Here is a 16,036-nt window from a genome sequence, read left to right as displayed (position 1 = left end):
TATGTCTTCAGCACATTTGTACATGTATTTGATTTAAAGAAAAAATATTTCTAGAATGTTTATGTATGAACTTGAATTTTAAATTATTGTTGTTTTTTTTTATTGATTAAAAGCACAAAGCTATTTTGGCGGGGGGGGGGGGGGAATATGTAAATACTACTTGTTTTATTTCATAACAAATCATTTATGTGCAGCCACAAAGTAAAGAGTTTTAGACTGTCGCCTATCCATCCGAATATCTGCTTTTTGAATGTATTATTCAATTCATCATCAGTGAATATCTCATCTTTTAAGGTGCCATTTAATTTAACTTTTTTATTTTTATTTTTATTTTTTACCTTTATTCACTGAATTTTTGGTCACAATATGCAAGTCGGAGCTGCTCTGTTTTTTTGAGCACAAGTTGCAAGTATTGTACATGTATGCACACACGCAGCCTAATGTACACTGGATACATATAACATGGTGCATTCACACAAATGTCTGTAAGTCTCAAATATTAATGTTCTTTTTTCAGATATTCTTGCTGCCTTTTGTGAGAAAACTTGCAAGAATACACAGCATGTCATGTGCCATATTTTCTTTGCTACGTCATAACCTTGTTTTCACCTGATTTTGTGTGGACTTTCTGTATCTGCACTGCAACTACAACATTTCCCCACTGTGGGATGAATAAAGTCCATCCTATCCTAATTACAACTCAATCCAGAGCTGCTGTGCTGTCTGAAATTAATCATCTCTTTGAATTAAAGCCTTATCAAAGATTGAAATAAACCTGGTACAAGTCACCCTTCACACACATTAGAGTGATAATAAATGCATGAACGTGCTATGCAGCTGACAGTCACACATGATACCAAAGTGGTACACTTACAATGAGAGCTCACAGGCAGACAGGCTATGATAGAAAATGAATAAAAAGAAAAAAAAAGAAAACCTGTTTAACTTTCATATTGTGCAAAAATTGCAAATTATATATTTGTCTTTTATTTAAAGGTCACATATTTCAATGTGAAGTTTTGCTCACCAGAGTTGATTATTTTGTAAATAATAAAGATGTTGAGTATTGTATGCCTTTGATTATTGTATTGATCAGTTGTTATAGAACCAATGTGTGACGCGATTTCACTGTACCGGTATATTCAAGAAATAAGTATTCTGTGAAAATAAACTTGTTAGAATAAACATATAGTATAACAATATACACTACATGTTTACATACATAGTTTGTCAAAAAAAAACATTCATGAAGTTTGGTTCTGTTACGAATTTATTATGGGTCTACTGAAAATGTGACCTAATCTGCTGGGTCAAAAGTATACATACAGCAATGTTAATATTTGGTTACATGTCCCTTGGCAAGTTTCACTGCAATAAGGCGCTTTTGGTAACCATCCACAAGCTTCTGGTTGGATTTTTGACCACCCCTCTTGACAAAATTGGTGCAGTTCAGCTAAATTTGTTGGTTTTCTGACATGGACTTGTTTCCTCAGCATTGTTCACATGTTCTCAATGGGGTTTATGTCAGGTATTTTGGGAAGGCCAATCTAAAACCTTAATTCTAGCCTGATTTAGCCATTCCTTTACCCCTTTTGACGTGTGTTTGGGGTCATGGTCTTGTTGGAACACCCAACTGCGCCCAAGACCCAACCTCTGGGCTGATGATTTTAGGTTGTCCTGAAGAATTTGGAGGTAATCCTCCTTTTTCATTGTCCCATTTACACTCTGTAAAGCACCAGTTCCATTGGCAGCAAAACAGGCCCAGAGCATAATACTAACACCACCATGCTTGACGGTAGGTATGGTGTTCCTGGGATTAAAGGCCTCACCTTTTCTCCTCCAATCATATTGCTGGGTATTGTGGCCAAACAGCTAAATTTTTGTTTCATCTGACCACAGAACTTTCCTCCAGAAGGTCTTATCTTTGTCCATGTGATCAGCCGCAAACTTTAGACGAGCCTTAAGGTGTCGCTTCTGGAGCAAGGGCTTCCTTCTTGCATGGTAGCCTCTCAGTCCATGGCGATGCAAAACACGCTTGACTGTAGACACTGACACCTGTGTTCCAGCAGCTTCCAATTCATTGCAGACCTGTTTTTTGGTGGTTCTCGGTTGACTCTTGATCATCCTGACCAATTTTCTCTCAGCAGCAGGTGATAGCTTGCGTTTTCTTCCTGACAGTGGCAGTGACAAAACTGTGCCATGCACTTTTTACTTACAAACAATTGTCAGCACAGTTGCTCTTGGGACCTTAAGCTGCTTTGAAATGGCTCCAAGTGACTTTCCTGACTTGTTCAAGTCAATGATTAATTTTTTCAGATCTGTGCTGAGTTCCTTTGACATTGTCGCGTTTGTAACCGAGTCTAATGACTGCATCACATCTAAATGGGCTCATAGAAGTCAACAGGTGTCGTCAATCATAATCACTCACCTGAAGTTAAGAGGCTTGCCACGAAGCTAATTTGGTTTGATTGTAGCTTTTCTACATCACCAAAATTGATAGTGTATGTTGCTGTATGTATACTTTTGACCCAGCATATTTGGTTACATTTTCAGTTGACCCATAATAAATTCATAAAAGAACCAAACTTCATGAATGTTTTTTTGTGACCAACAAGTATGTGCTCCAATAACTCTATCACAAAAAATAAGAGTTGTAGAAATTATTGGAAACTCACGACAGCCATGACATTATATTCTGACCACGACTGTATATATATATATATATATATATATATATGTATTAGGGCTGCAACTAACGATTAATTTGATAATCGATTAATCTGTCGATTATTACTTCAATTCGTCGATTAATAATCAGATAAAAGAGACAAACTACATTTCTATCCTTTCCAGTATTTTATTTAAAAAACCCAGCATACTGGCACCATACTTATTTTGATTATTGTTTCTCAGCTGTTTGTAAATGTTGCATTTTATAAATAAAGGTTTATAAAAAAAAAAAATATTAGAAAAAAAAAGCCTCTGCGCATGCGCATAGCAGAGATCCAACGAATCAATGACTAAATTAATCGGCAACTATTTTTATAATCGATTTTAATTGATTTAATCGATTAGTTGTTGCAGCCCTAATATGTATGTATGTGTTTATGTATGTATGTATGTATCTATGTATATACATACTCACACAGTGCTTAGCTTATCTTATTACATTATTCAAGTAGCTTTCCCATCACTGTATGTATATATACTGTATGTATATATATAAATATATATATATATATATATATATATATATATATATATATATATATATATATATATATATATATATATATATTAGAGCTGCAACTAACGATTAATTTGATAATCGATTAATCTGTCGATTATTACTTCGATTAATCGATTAATAATCGGATAACAGAGACTAATTACATTTCTATCCTTTCCAGTATTTTATTGAGAAAAAACAGCATACTGGCACTATACTTATTTTGATTATTGTTTCTCAGCTGTTTGTACATGTTGCAGTTTATAAATAAAGGTTTCTAAAAAATAAAAAAAATATTAGAAAAAAAAAATCCTCATGTGCATAGCATAGATCCAACGAATCTATGACTAAATTAATCGCCAACTATTTTTATAATCGATTTTAATCGATTAGTTGTTGCAGGCCTAATATATATATATATATATATATATATATATATATATATATATAAATATTTGTGTATATATATATGTATATATATATATATATATATATATACATATATATATATGTATATATATATATATATATATATATATATACATATATATATATACATATATAAATATTTGTGTATATATATATATATATACATATATAAATATTTGTGTATATATATATATATATATATACATATATATATATATATATATATATATATGTACATGTATATATATATATATATATATATATATATATATATATATATATATATATATATATATATATGTTTGTATATTTGTATATTTGTGTGTTTATAAATATATTTATATATATATTTGTATATTTGTGTGTGTATATATATATTTATATTTGTATACACACACACACATTGGGTGCCGTGCGGAAAGTATTCAGACTCCTTTGAATTTTTAACTCTTGTTTTCAATACAGCCAATCGCTGAAAAAAAAAAATAAATAAATAAAAAATAATTAAAAAAAATAAAAATTAAAAATATATATATATATGTATATATATATATATATATATATATATATATATATATATATATATATATATATATATATATATATATATATATATAAACCTCCCTCAGACAATTTTAATCCCGGCCTTCAACAAACTTTATTGACATTAACAAGCTCATTCCACGTGACGTCATCACATGGCATATCCGACTCCTCCCAATCGTCGCTATTGTAAAAATGGCGTCTATCATGGAGGGTCCACTGAGCAAATGGACCAACGTCATGAAAGGTTGGCAGTATCGCTGGTTTGTATTGGACTATAATGCCGGCCTGCTGTCATACTACACGGTACGTTGTTTTCCACTGGCTCTTTACATCAAAATGTTCCTTTATGGGGTTAGAAGTTAACGCTGTTTGCGATGAGGGCCTTGGTGTTGTCAGGAGTTGGGTGAGTCTCAGGCGCCCAACAGGCTGGGTGACGGAGACTCATATGGACCAATCACGTTGCTCCTTTCAGTGGAACTGACCAATTGTGTGGCAGCATTTTCTTTTTATACTTCCGGTTAGCATTCTTGCTAGATAAAGCTAAAGCCGAAACACCTTGTAACACCTCTTTTACGTTTACATTGAACGGTTCTAGGTCACAGCGACGCAGAATTATGGTCTTTTCCAATTCTAATTGTCGGTGTGTGTCAACACGCGGCTGGCTAGTTGTGTTAGTCTGGAGCCAAAAAAGACAATGGGAGGAGTCAGTTGCTAACGTTACTTGTTAGTTTAGTCTTTGTAAATTCCATGACCATGACAAACGCCCTGGTTTGCAAACTTTATCAGCTTCAACATCACATTTTCCAACTGTGTCGATTAGATTTCTGCTTTGTACAATTTTTGTTTTGTAAATGATCATTAAAAGCAGGTGTTTTCAAATTGTGGAACAGTGAGCTTTCCCTCAGATGATCTGGATGAGCTTTTTTGTGGCGTTTTCTGCTCACTCCAGGATCTAAAAATATATTAATTTTGCCTTTAAACTAGGGCTGGGTGATATGGCCTTTTTTTAATATCGCAATATTTTAAGGCCATATCGCGATACACGATATATGTCTCGATATTTTGCCTTAGCCTTGAATTAACACTTGATGCATGTAATCACAGCAGTATGATGATTCTATGTGTCTACATTAAAACATTCTTCTTCATACTGCATTAATATATGCTACTTTTAAACTTTCATGCAAAGAATGAATTCACAACAAAAAAAATTACTATTTTTTTCATACGGTGTTGATCTGGAAATGTTTGCCTTGGCATTTTGATGGAGTGGGCGTGTGGCACCAAACGGAGATATTGACGTGCGGAGTAAGCCCTCTTCATTGTCGAGCAGGTGACTTTTCAAATGATGCTACATATTAGCAGTGTAGCCGAGTGTCCTGGGTTCGCCTATACAGTGTACTTATCTAATAAAATAATAAACGGGAGACATTAGAGCAGGTTCGGTAGCCACCGCTTCATTAATGTCAACATCACACACCTCCTTCCACAACCACACACACTCTACGTCACAGCCCTACGGCAACTCTGGAGGGACAAAACTCCTCCTCCTTACCTAACACACTCCGGTAACTTGGGACACCCTGAACTGTTTGTTACAGCAGTAATGCTACTTTTTATAGCAACGCTTTCGCCCCACACTTGACAAATTACGGTTGTCTGTTTGACATATTCCCACTTGAAGCCAAACCACCGCCAGACGATGGACCCCCTGCTGTTTTTCTTAGGAATTAATTATTCCTTCATTTGTTACCAGATTCGAACCTTCTTTCTCTTGTATTACCGCTCGCACCGCTCCGCTAGCATCACAGCTAACGTTAGCCATGCTGCTACCTCTCTGCTCGGGGAGGGCGTATATGCGTATGTGACGTATGACGTGACAGTATGTGACGTATGTAAGAAGGTGTGCTTGCTGTCTGTGACAAGGAGAGACAAGACAGAGTGAGAAGAGCCTGTAGAGTAACGTCCGCAGCTAAAAGCAACTGCGTGAGAACGTATACTCGATATCACGATATAGTCATTTTCTAGATCGCACAGAGACAACCCCGCGATATATCGCCCAGCCCTACTTTAAACGTAACTGAAGTTAGCTACGCACGTATGAAAAATCCTTGTTTGTAATTTTTTTTTTACAAGCAGCTGCGCCTAGCACTTTAAAAACCCAATTTCTAATGAACATGATTAGTTAAAGAAGATTACCGTATTTTTTGGACTATAAGGCGCACTTAAAATCCTTTCATTTTCTCAAAACTCAACAGTGCGCCTTATTACCTGGTGCGCCTAATGTACGGAATAATTGTGGTTGAGCTTACCGAACTCAGAGCTTTTTTTTTGGTACATGGTGAAATGATAAGTGTGACCAGTAGATGGCAGCCACACATAAGAGATACGTGTAGACTGCAATATGATGGCAGTCGCACATAAGCGATACATGCAATATGACTCAAGTAAACAACACCAAAATTGTATATGTTCCATTGAAAATATAGAACATTACACACGGCGCTCAAAAATCTATCAAAATGTTATAGTACGACTTTGGTAAGCTATGAAGCCGCACCGCTTGATGGATTGTACTATGCTTCAACATACAAGTATTATTATGGTGTGTGTATAAGGTAAGACATATTATCTGGCATTTTGTTGCACAATATTATGCAAAAGCAACTTTTCTTACCTTCTGGTACCTGCTGATCTGTATTTGGGAGCTGCATAAGTCCTGAAAATTTGCGGGTGTTTGCCTTTGTAGTCCATGACGACGCCGTAGTCGATAAGCTTCTTCTTTTTCTCTATCTTCTTGTTATGTGACATTCATCCTCTGCTGTTGCCATTTCTAATATAAAGTAGTGTAAAGTTCTTATATCTGTCAGTAAACTCGCCATGAAAGCGCTAAAACATACCGGTGTAGTGAGTTTACATTATTCACCCAAGAAACTTTAGTTATTAGAGAGTTCCGGTCGGACGGTTTTTCACGGGACACATTTCCGGCGTTGTTGTTGCACTAGTGAGCCACGGATGAAGAGATGCCGCTCCGTTATTGATTTAAGTACAGTCTGAATGTCATTAAAAAAAGTTAGCTCCAACTTTTGACACTTCTTCCACTCCCGTCCTTGCACGCTACTCCGTTACAACAAAGATGAGGTAGAAAAGGCACTGCCAAAGGTGAGACCCGTAAATAAGAACGCCAACAAAACGGCGCATCCTGAAGAGACTATCAGAAAGCGGCTTGAAGATGATCTGTAAAACATAATCTATGCAACATTCTGACCAAAGAACCACCATTACATGTTATGTAGACCTCAAGGAAGTGTTTTCAATTTAGATAAAAAATAAATAATATGACTCATTCAATGCGCCCTATAATCCGATGCGCCTTTTGTATGAAAATAGACCTGAATAAACCCGCTCATCGGCAGTGCGCCTAATAAACCGGTGCGCCCTATGGTCCCGAAAATACGGTACGTCAACGACTAACAGCTCTGTTTATGCATGTACGCAAAGTACATCATATCTACACTGACATACTTTTCCACATTTCGTTGCGATTTCCTTGCCTTTACCCATAACTATGACAAACTGGGAACCACGAGAATGCCACGTGGGAAAGGAACAATAATCCTTATTAAGTTTGTGGTTACCATTGTGCACACACACCCACAACCTCTAATTCATAGGAATTCAACCTCATGGAATAGTTGTGCATTTTGTTTACCCTGTCTCGCTCGTTTGTGCTAATTTTATTCTGTTGGTTTTCAGTCAAAGGACAAAATGATGCGGGGGTCCAGAAGAGGATGTGTACGACTCAGGGTAAGGTTATCAGAGTGGCTATTGTTAATTCTAGCATTTCTTGTATGTATTGCTTTGCTTAGGTGTTCTATGGGTACTACAGCTTCTTCCCACTGCCCAAAAAACATACATGTTAGATAGGAGACTCAAATTACCTAGAGGAATGAATGGTTTTGGCTGGCACCAGTCCATGGTGTAAGCCACGTGTCAGTCAGCAGGGATAGACTCCAGCTCACTTGTCACCCTAATAGGCACAAGAGGTATAGACAATTCATTGATGAATCATTGGGATTTATATTAGGAATATATTGGCTTTAACTAGAGGAAATAGTAAAAGTGTAGGACCATTTGACGCCCCAGGCGAGAGTGAAACCTACCGGCCCTCGACAAAAATTTTCACCGCCCCCGTCCCCAGAGAAAAGTCTATATACAGCATAAAAACAGTGAGCAATCATGTATTTGACATGTAAAGACAAATATGCAATCTGAAGAACAAATATAAACCTTTTAAATAATTTCCTTAAGAATTAAACAATAACTTGACACCTACAAATGTAATGCATATGGCATGTGGGGATAGTTGGGGGAATACATGAGCCACCTTTTCTTAATTTTCTCTCCGTTCACTAAATGTCTGTGGAAGTAGTGGTGACAGGGATTTTCTATCATCTCTTTTCGGGATTGTGAAGTCTGAGTTTATTTCACAAGGTCCTCTACTAAGTAATTCAGTTCTTAGTGTGTCAGTCAAATGGTGTGGCCAGTCAGCAGGATCAATGGGGGCAGCTTTGATAGATTCACAGGCATCCGTTGAAGCTAAGGATGTGTCTTCAGCTTGTTAGATTGTAACATTGAGTCTGCTGCTACTGCTTCATTGTCCTGTAAATAATGTATATGTATAGATATATTAATAATAGGGATGATACTCGAAACCGGTTTTCCCGGTTGTTCGATAAGAAAAGAACCGAGTCCTCGGACTCGAATCCCTCTTTGAGAACCGGTACCCGTTATCGAGACCTCTATAGTAAAGAAAAAGAGTTGGTTCTTTATTCGAATCCCTCAGAACGAATCCCGTCCCAACCAGAAATGCCCCGTGTGACATCACAAGAAATGACGTCACGTAGCTCAGTCATTAGGCGCAGATGGGGAAAGCAGGAAAAACAATGGACCGTAAAAAGCGCTCCAAGGTGTAATAAAGTTCAAAACAAAAGGTATAATCCAATGAATAACTTTACTGAGAGATTTGAGCAGGGTACAAACACATGACGAACACTTTTACGACCAACCGGAAACATAGCAACCAGGCTAGCAACGCACCTCCTTTACGGCAGCTATCGCAACGTTCTTAAAGCAACCTCAGCACATACAGTACATATATATATATACAACATATATGACATGATCTCCCTTTTTTAACTTTTGCTTTTCTTTCCTTGTAAACAAAACAAAATCACACTGTATATGTGTTGTCTGTCTAATTATAAATTATGCAGACGAGGCGTGTTTGCTGAGTTCTTGACGTTTACTTTCACAGCGTGCTCATAACCTCATTCTTAGCTGCCGGGTGGCGACATGCAACAACACTTTTCGGGGCTACCGCGCATGCTCGTCACTCCCGTTGTATGATGGGTAGTGTAGTTGTTATATTCCCTAGCCGAGCTCATAACATCACATCTTTCCCCCTATAAAGAAATAATGTTAACTCAATAAAGTGTATTTCTTTTTTTAGCTTTAACTTTTCATTTTTTATCATTGTAATCACATTTGCAAACAACTTTTCTCTTCATAGAATTTTCTTTCAATAAAGAAATAAAGTGCAAAAATGTCAAAGCATCATAACAAACGTTTATGTCAAATAGCAGCAGAAGTGCACTTTTTGGAGAGCTGTATTATTTTAAGTTTTGTGCCCAAGGGACTGATTTTATTTAACACTATATTATTATTTATACACCTATAGTGATCACAGAGACAGGTTGTTTCTGTGTTACTGTATATATTTGTATTTCTGAAAAATCCCACTTAATATACTTTGGGTAACAACAGTCAATATGTATTTATTTTAATTTTATTTTTTTAGGGGTGTAACAGTCAATATTTATTTATTTATTAGATTTTATTTTTTTCTTATATAATAAAAGTGAGCTTTTGTTAAACCAAATATTGTGTGTTTTTTTTCCATATACAACAACCTATGTAGACTCGATAAGAGAATCGATAAGGAATCATTTCGATAAGAGGATTCGATAATAGGCTCGAACTCGATCATTTCTTATCAAACATCATCCCTAATTAATAATGATGATTTTAGTTAAATTACAAGACCAACATTTCTATCAATTTTGACTCTGTTTTGAGCGTTCAGTCTGTCTTGTTAATGTAATGAGTATTACATTATCTGTAACATATACTGTAATTATATATCAAAATATATAACATACAGTGAGGTCCACAAGTATTCGCACACAATTTAGCAACTTCTCCCACTTAGAAATTAGGGAGAGGTCTGAAATGTTAATCATAGATGTATTTCCACTGTTAGAGACATAATCTAAAAAGAAAAATCCGGAAATCACATTGTATGATTTTTTAATGATTTATTTGTATGTTACTGGGGTTCATAAGTACATATATGCACCCATGAGAATCAGCAATAATTATTACTCTCAAAGAGCTGTCAGTCTACCGTATTTTCCGCACCATAAGGCGCCCTGGGTTATAAGCCGCGCCTTCAATGAACGGCATATTTCAAAACTTTGTCCACCTATAAGCCGCCCCGTGTTATAAGCCGCATCTAACTGCGCTAAAGGAATGTCAAAAAAACAGTCAGATAGGTCAGTCAAACTTTAATAATATATTAAAAACCAGCGTGATGTGGGCGCGCATGGAGTCGTATATCAACATGGACGGAGCTGCGTGAAAAAAGCCACCCGGCCTCTTCGCGTAAACTTACCTTAACCACTCGCTCATCTTTTCTTCATCCATCCATCCTTTCGAGTTAGCTTTTATGATGACGCCGGCTGGAAAGGCCTCTTTTGGCAAGGTCTTCCTTTTGAATATCACCATGGGTGGAAGTTTCTGGCCATTAGCATGGCAAGCTAGAACCACAGTGAAGGATGACTTCTCATTCCCTGTGGTGCGAATATTCACCGTACGTGCTCCCGTTATATCCCCAGTGCGGTTCACAGGAATATCAAAAGTCAGTGGAACCTCGTCCATGTTGATAATGTTCTCTGGCCGGATCTTTTTTTCAGCTATCTTGTTTTTACAATATGCACGGAAAGTAGCCAGCTTTTCTTGAAAGTCTTTAGGCAGTTGCTGTGAAATAGTAGTCCGTGTGCGGATGGAGAGATTGCGTCTTGGAAACCTGTCACTTAGTAGGAGCCATTTTGTGGTCTTTACAGATGTAAACACACAAAGGAAATGAAACGTAATATTCGCGCGCTTCTTCTTCTTCTACGCGGGCGGGTGGTTGCTTACAGTAGAAGAAGAAGCGCTCCCTGTTCTATGGGGGCGGGTGCTTACCTTGGCGGTTGCTTGCGTAGAAGAAGAAGCACTTCCTCTTCTACGGGGAAAAAAGATGGCGGCTGTTTACCGTAGTTGCGAGACCGAAACTTTATGAAAATGAATCTTAATATTAATCCATATATAAAGCGCACCGGGTTATAAGCCGCACTGTCAGCTTTTGAGTAAATTTGTGGTTTTTAGGTGCGGCTAATAGTGCGGAAAATACGGTACTTTATAAAAAGTCCACCTTTACCCCGTAACTAATCACCCACCCACCACCCCTTTGAGCTCTTTAAAGTCACCTGTGCAGCCCACAGTCAGTCAAGGTCCAACTGCTACCATGGGCAAGACCAAAGAGCTGTCAAAAGAGACCAGAGACAAAATTGTAGAGCTCCACAAAGCTGGAAAAGGCTATGGGACAATTGGGAAGCAGCTCGGTGAGAATAGATCAACTGTTGCAGCAATTATTAGAACATGGAAGAGGCTAAACATGACTGCTAATCTACCTCGGACTGGGGCCTCCATGTAAGATCTCTTCTCGTGGGGTATCAGTCATGATAAGAAAAGTGAGGAATCAGCCCAGAACTACACAGCAGGAGCTGGTGAATGACCTGAAGAGAGCTGGGACCACTGTTTCCAAGGCTACTATCAGTAGAACACTACGGCGTAATGGTTTAAAATCATGCATCGCACAGAAGGTTCCCTTGCTTAAGTCAGCCCATGTCCAGGCCCGTCTGAAGTTTGCCAATGGCCATCTAGATGATCCAGAGGAGTCATGGGAGAAAGTCATGTGGTCAGATGAGACCAAAATATAACTTTTTGGTATAAACCCCACTCGTCGGGTTTGGAAGAAAAACAAAGATGAGTATTATCCCAAGAACACCATCCCTACAGTGAAGCATGGGGGTGGAAACATCATGCTTCAGGGGTGCTTTTCAGCAAAGGGGACAGGACGACTGCACTGTATTAAGGAGAGGATGAACGGGGCCATGTATGGTGACCTCCTTCCCTCAGTCAGAGCATTAAAGATGGGCCGTGGCTGGGTCTTCTAACATGACAATGACCCGAAGCACACAGCCAGGATAACCAAGGAGTGGCTCCATACGAAGCATATCAAGGTTCTGGAGTGGCATAGCCAGTCTCCAGACCTAAGTCCAATAGAAAATCTTTGGAGGGAGCTGAAACTCCGTGTTGCCCGGCAGATCTAGAGAAGATTTGTGTGGAGGAGTGGGCCAAAATCCCTGTTGCTGTGTGTGCAAACCTTGTAAAGAACTATAGGAAATGTTTGACCTGTGTAATTGCAAACAAAGACTTCTGCACTAAATATTAACACTGATGTTCTTATGTGTGTATATACTGTACTTATGAACCCCAGTAACATACAAATAAATCATAAAAAAAAAAAAAATCATACAATGTGTTTTCCGGATTTTTCTTTTTAGATTATGTCTCTAACAGTGGAAATACATCTATGATGAACATTTCAGACCTCTCCCTAATTTCTAAGTGGGAGAACTTGCAAAATTGTAGGGTGTGAAAATACTTGTGGACCTCACTGTATATGAGTATACTATGATGGGTTGCAACGCATAATATATGTCCAGTAGGGCTGGGCGATATGGCCTTTTTTTAATATCGTGATATTTTAAGGCCATATCGCGATACACGATATATATCTCAATATTTTGCCTTAGCCTTGAATGAACACTTGATGCATATAATCACAGCAGTATGATGATTCTATGTGTCTACATTAAAACATTCTTTTTCATACTGCATTAATATATGCTACTTTAAAACTTTCATGCAGAGAAGGAAATCACAACTAAAAAAATCACTAATTTTTTTTAATATGGTGTTGATCTGGAAATGTTTGCCTCGACATTTTGATGGTGTGGGCGTGTGGCACCGAACGGAGATGTTGACATGCGGAGTAAGCACTCTTTCATTCTCTAGTAGGTGACTTTTCAAATGATGCTACATATTAGCAGTAATGCTACTTTTTGTAGCAAAGTTTTCGCTCCACACTTGACAAATTACGGTTGTCTGTTCGACATATTCCCACTTGAAGCCAAACCACCGCCAGGAGATGGACCCCCTGCTGTTTTTGGGGGGAATTAATTCTTCCTTCATTTGTAACCAGATTCGCACCTTCTCTCTCTCGTATTACCACTCGCACCACTTCGCTAGCATCACTGCTAACGTTACCCATGCTGCTCCCTCTTTGCTGCGCGAGGGCGTATATGTATCTGATGTATGTTGTGACAGTATGTGATGTGTGTAATAAAGTGCGCTTGTCTGTCTGTGAGAAGGAGACACAGGAAAGAGCGAGGAGAGCCTGTAGTGTAATGCCTGCAGCTAAAAGCAACTGCGTGAGAACGTATACTCGAATATCACGATATAGTCATTTTCTATATCGCACAGAGACAAACCCGCAATATATCGCGTATATCGATATATCGCCCAGCCCTAATGTCCAGTATAATATCTTACTTCCTATTCCATTAATGGAGTTATAGTAACTATACCTACCCATTGCTAAAAATGCCACACCACAGCGCTGAAAGCTACGTTATGAGCATGCAAGCTTATAACTATTATTAATATTAATTATTTTATCTTGCAGAATGATTTAAGCACTTATTTTCATGCCGCCAAAGTAAGACAACTATTTCAGATTAATACGCCAAGATGTCTTGAGAGTATTTAAAAATGATTGTGGCAAAAATGAGTCTGATATTGATTTAGCTGTATTACCGTTGTATATTTTATAATTTAAAAATTGTTACTACAGTCTGTTACAAATAAAGACTCACCTGGATCTAGGGCTGGGTGATATATCGATACACGCGATATATCGCGGGTTTGTCTCTGTGCGATATAGAAAATGACTATTTCGTAATATTCGAGTATACGTTCTCACGCAGTTGCTTTTAGCTGCAGGCATTACACTGCAGGCTCTTCTCGTTCTTTCCTGTGTCTCCTTCTCACAGACAGACAAGCGCACCTTCTTAACACACGTCACATACTGTCACAACATACGTCACATACGTATACGCCCTCGCGCAGCAAAGAGGTAGCAGCATGGGTAACGTTAGCTGTGATGCTAGCGCAGCCGTGCGAGTGGTAATACGAGAGAGAGAAGGTGCGAATCTGGTAACAAATGAAGGAAGAATTAATTCCCCCAAAAAACAGCAGGGGGTCCATCTCCATCTTTGGCTTCAAGTGGGAATATGTCGAACAGACAACCGTAATTTGTCAAGTGTGGGGCAAAAGCGTTGCTATAAAAAGTAGCATTACTGCTAATATGTAGCATCATTTGAAAAGTCACCTGCTAGAGAATGAAGAGTGCTTACTCCGCATGTCAACATCTCCGTTTGGTGCCAAACGCCCACACCATCAAAATGCCGAGGCAAACATTTCCAGATCAACACCGTATGAAAAAATAGTGATTTTTTTTTTGTTGTGATTTCCTTCTCTGCATGAAAGTTTTAAAGTAGCATATATTAATGCAATATGAAGAAGAATGTTTTAATGTAGACACATAGAATCATCATACTGCTGCGATTATATGCATCAACTGTTCATTCAAGGCTAAGGCAAAATATCGAGATATATATTGTGTATCGCGATATGGCCTTAAAATATCGCGATATTAAAAAAAGGCCATATCGCCCAGCCCTACCTGGATCTACATAATGAGTCTGTCTCTCACCAGCAAATGTGTGCGTGATGTTGCAGACACTCCATGTGCCTGTCCTGGCTGTTAATATGATCTGAATGCATCTAGATCATTGCAAATAGCATCCATTATTTCCTTTAAACAATAGCTTACATTAAATACAGTTTAAGTTTGGGTTACAGACTTTTTCACCCTATGTGCATTTTTTAATTTCTCTGCTTTACAGATGTTGCTCATTTACTTTGTTTACTTCAGAAATTCACCCAATTGAGCTTATAGTAACTGTTTGCGTACTACTCTCCCTGGCCTCTTAATAGAAATAACAGCAACAACAGCCTGTTGTTGCTGTTAGCTCATATAAGAAAAGTCATGAGAAGCTGTAGAAAATGGATGGATGGATGAATGATGCTAAGGCTAAAAACAAATTAGCTAAATGTACATAATATACATACCTGTGCATTTTGCAATTTGGCGCCCTCTCTTCAAAAGATGGCGCCCGCCTGGTTCCCCTGTGTAGGACTGATGTGGTAATTCACTGATGGTGTAGTGGTGCGCCGCAGGTGCTATTCCAGGTTTTATAACACAGCGCGCCATTTGAGCGCTCAAGTGCCTGTCAGGAATTACATCTTGTGTAAAAACTGAACGAAACAAACCATGCTACCTGTTTAAAAATAACTAAAACATCTGTTATTGACAACGTAATCATGAAAGTTTTAATGTGACAAAAATAACATTATGACAAGTGGTACCTGGCACTCCAGGTACTGAGCTTATTATTTTTTTATTTACAGACAGACATAATTTTGTATTACATTATTGTTTCTTTTGTTAATATCAGAGTCTGTTCTGCAAAAAGATAATCC

The 16,036-nt window shown here is 37.8% G+C and overlaps 1 protein-coding gene across 3 annotated transcripts in view; it reads left to right on the top strand.

Moving 5' to 3' along the window:
- The first annotated feature begins 4,364 nt into the window (after nt 1-4,364).
- The window catches only part of osbpl9 (oxysterol binding protein-like 9), a 90,012-nt gene continuing 78,340 nt past the window's right edge, over nt 4,365-16,036 (top strand). For 2 of the 3 annotated variants that reach the window (XM_061977787.2, XM_061977786.2), the window contains exons 1-2: nt 4,365-4,507; nt 7,961-8,011. In XM_061977787.2, the coding sequence (XP_061833771.2) occupies nt 4,397-4,507; nt 7,961-8,011 (162 nt within the window). In that variant the 5' untranslated portion in view covers nt 4,365-4,396. The remainder of the gene's footprint in view (nt 4,508-7,960; nt 8,012-16,036) is intronic. The other variant, XM_061977788.2, reaches the window with a different exon arrangement.

Source organism: Nerophis lumbriciformis, linkage group LG18, assembly GCF_033978685.3.
Source record: "Nerophis lumbriciformis linkage group LG18, RoL_Nlum_v2.1, whole genome shotgun sequence".
Classification (NCBI taxonomy): domain Eukaryota; kingdom Metazoa; phylum Chordata; class Actinopteri; order Syngnathiformes; family Syngnathidae; genus Nerophis; species Nerophis lumbriciformis.
The sequence above is the reverse complement of the archived record's forward strand: the minus strand, read 5'-3'. Positions and strand labels throughout refer to the sequence as shown.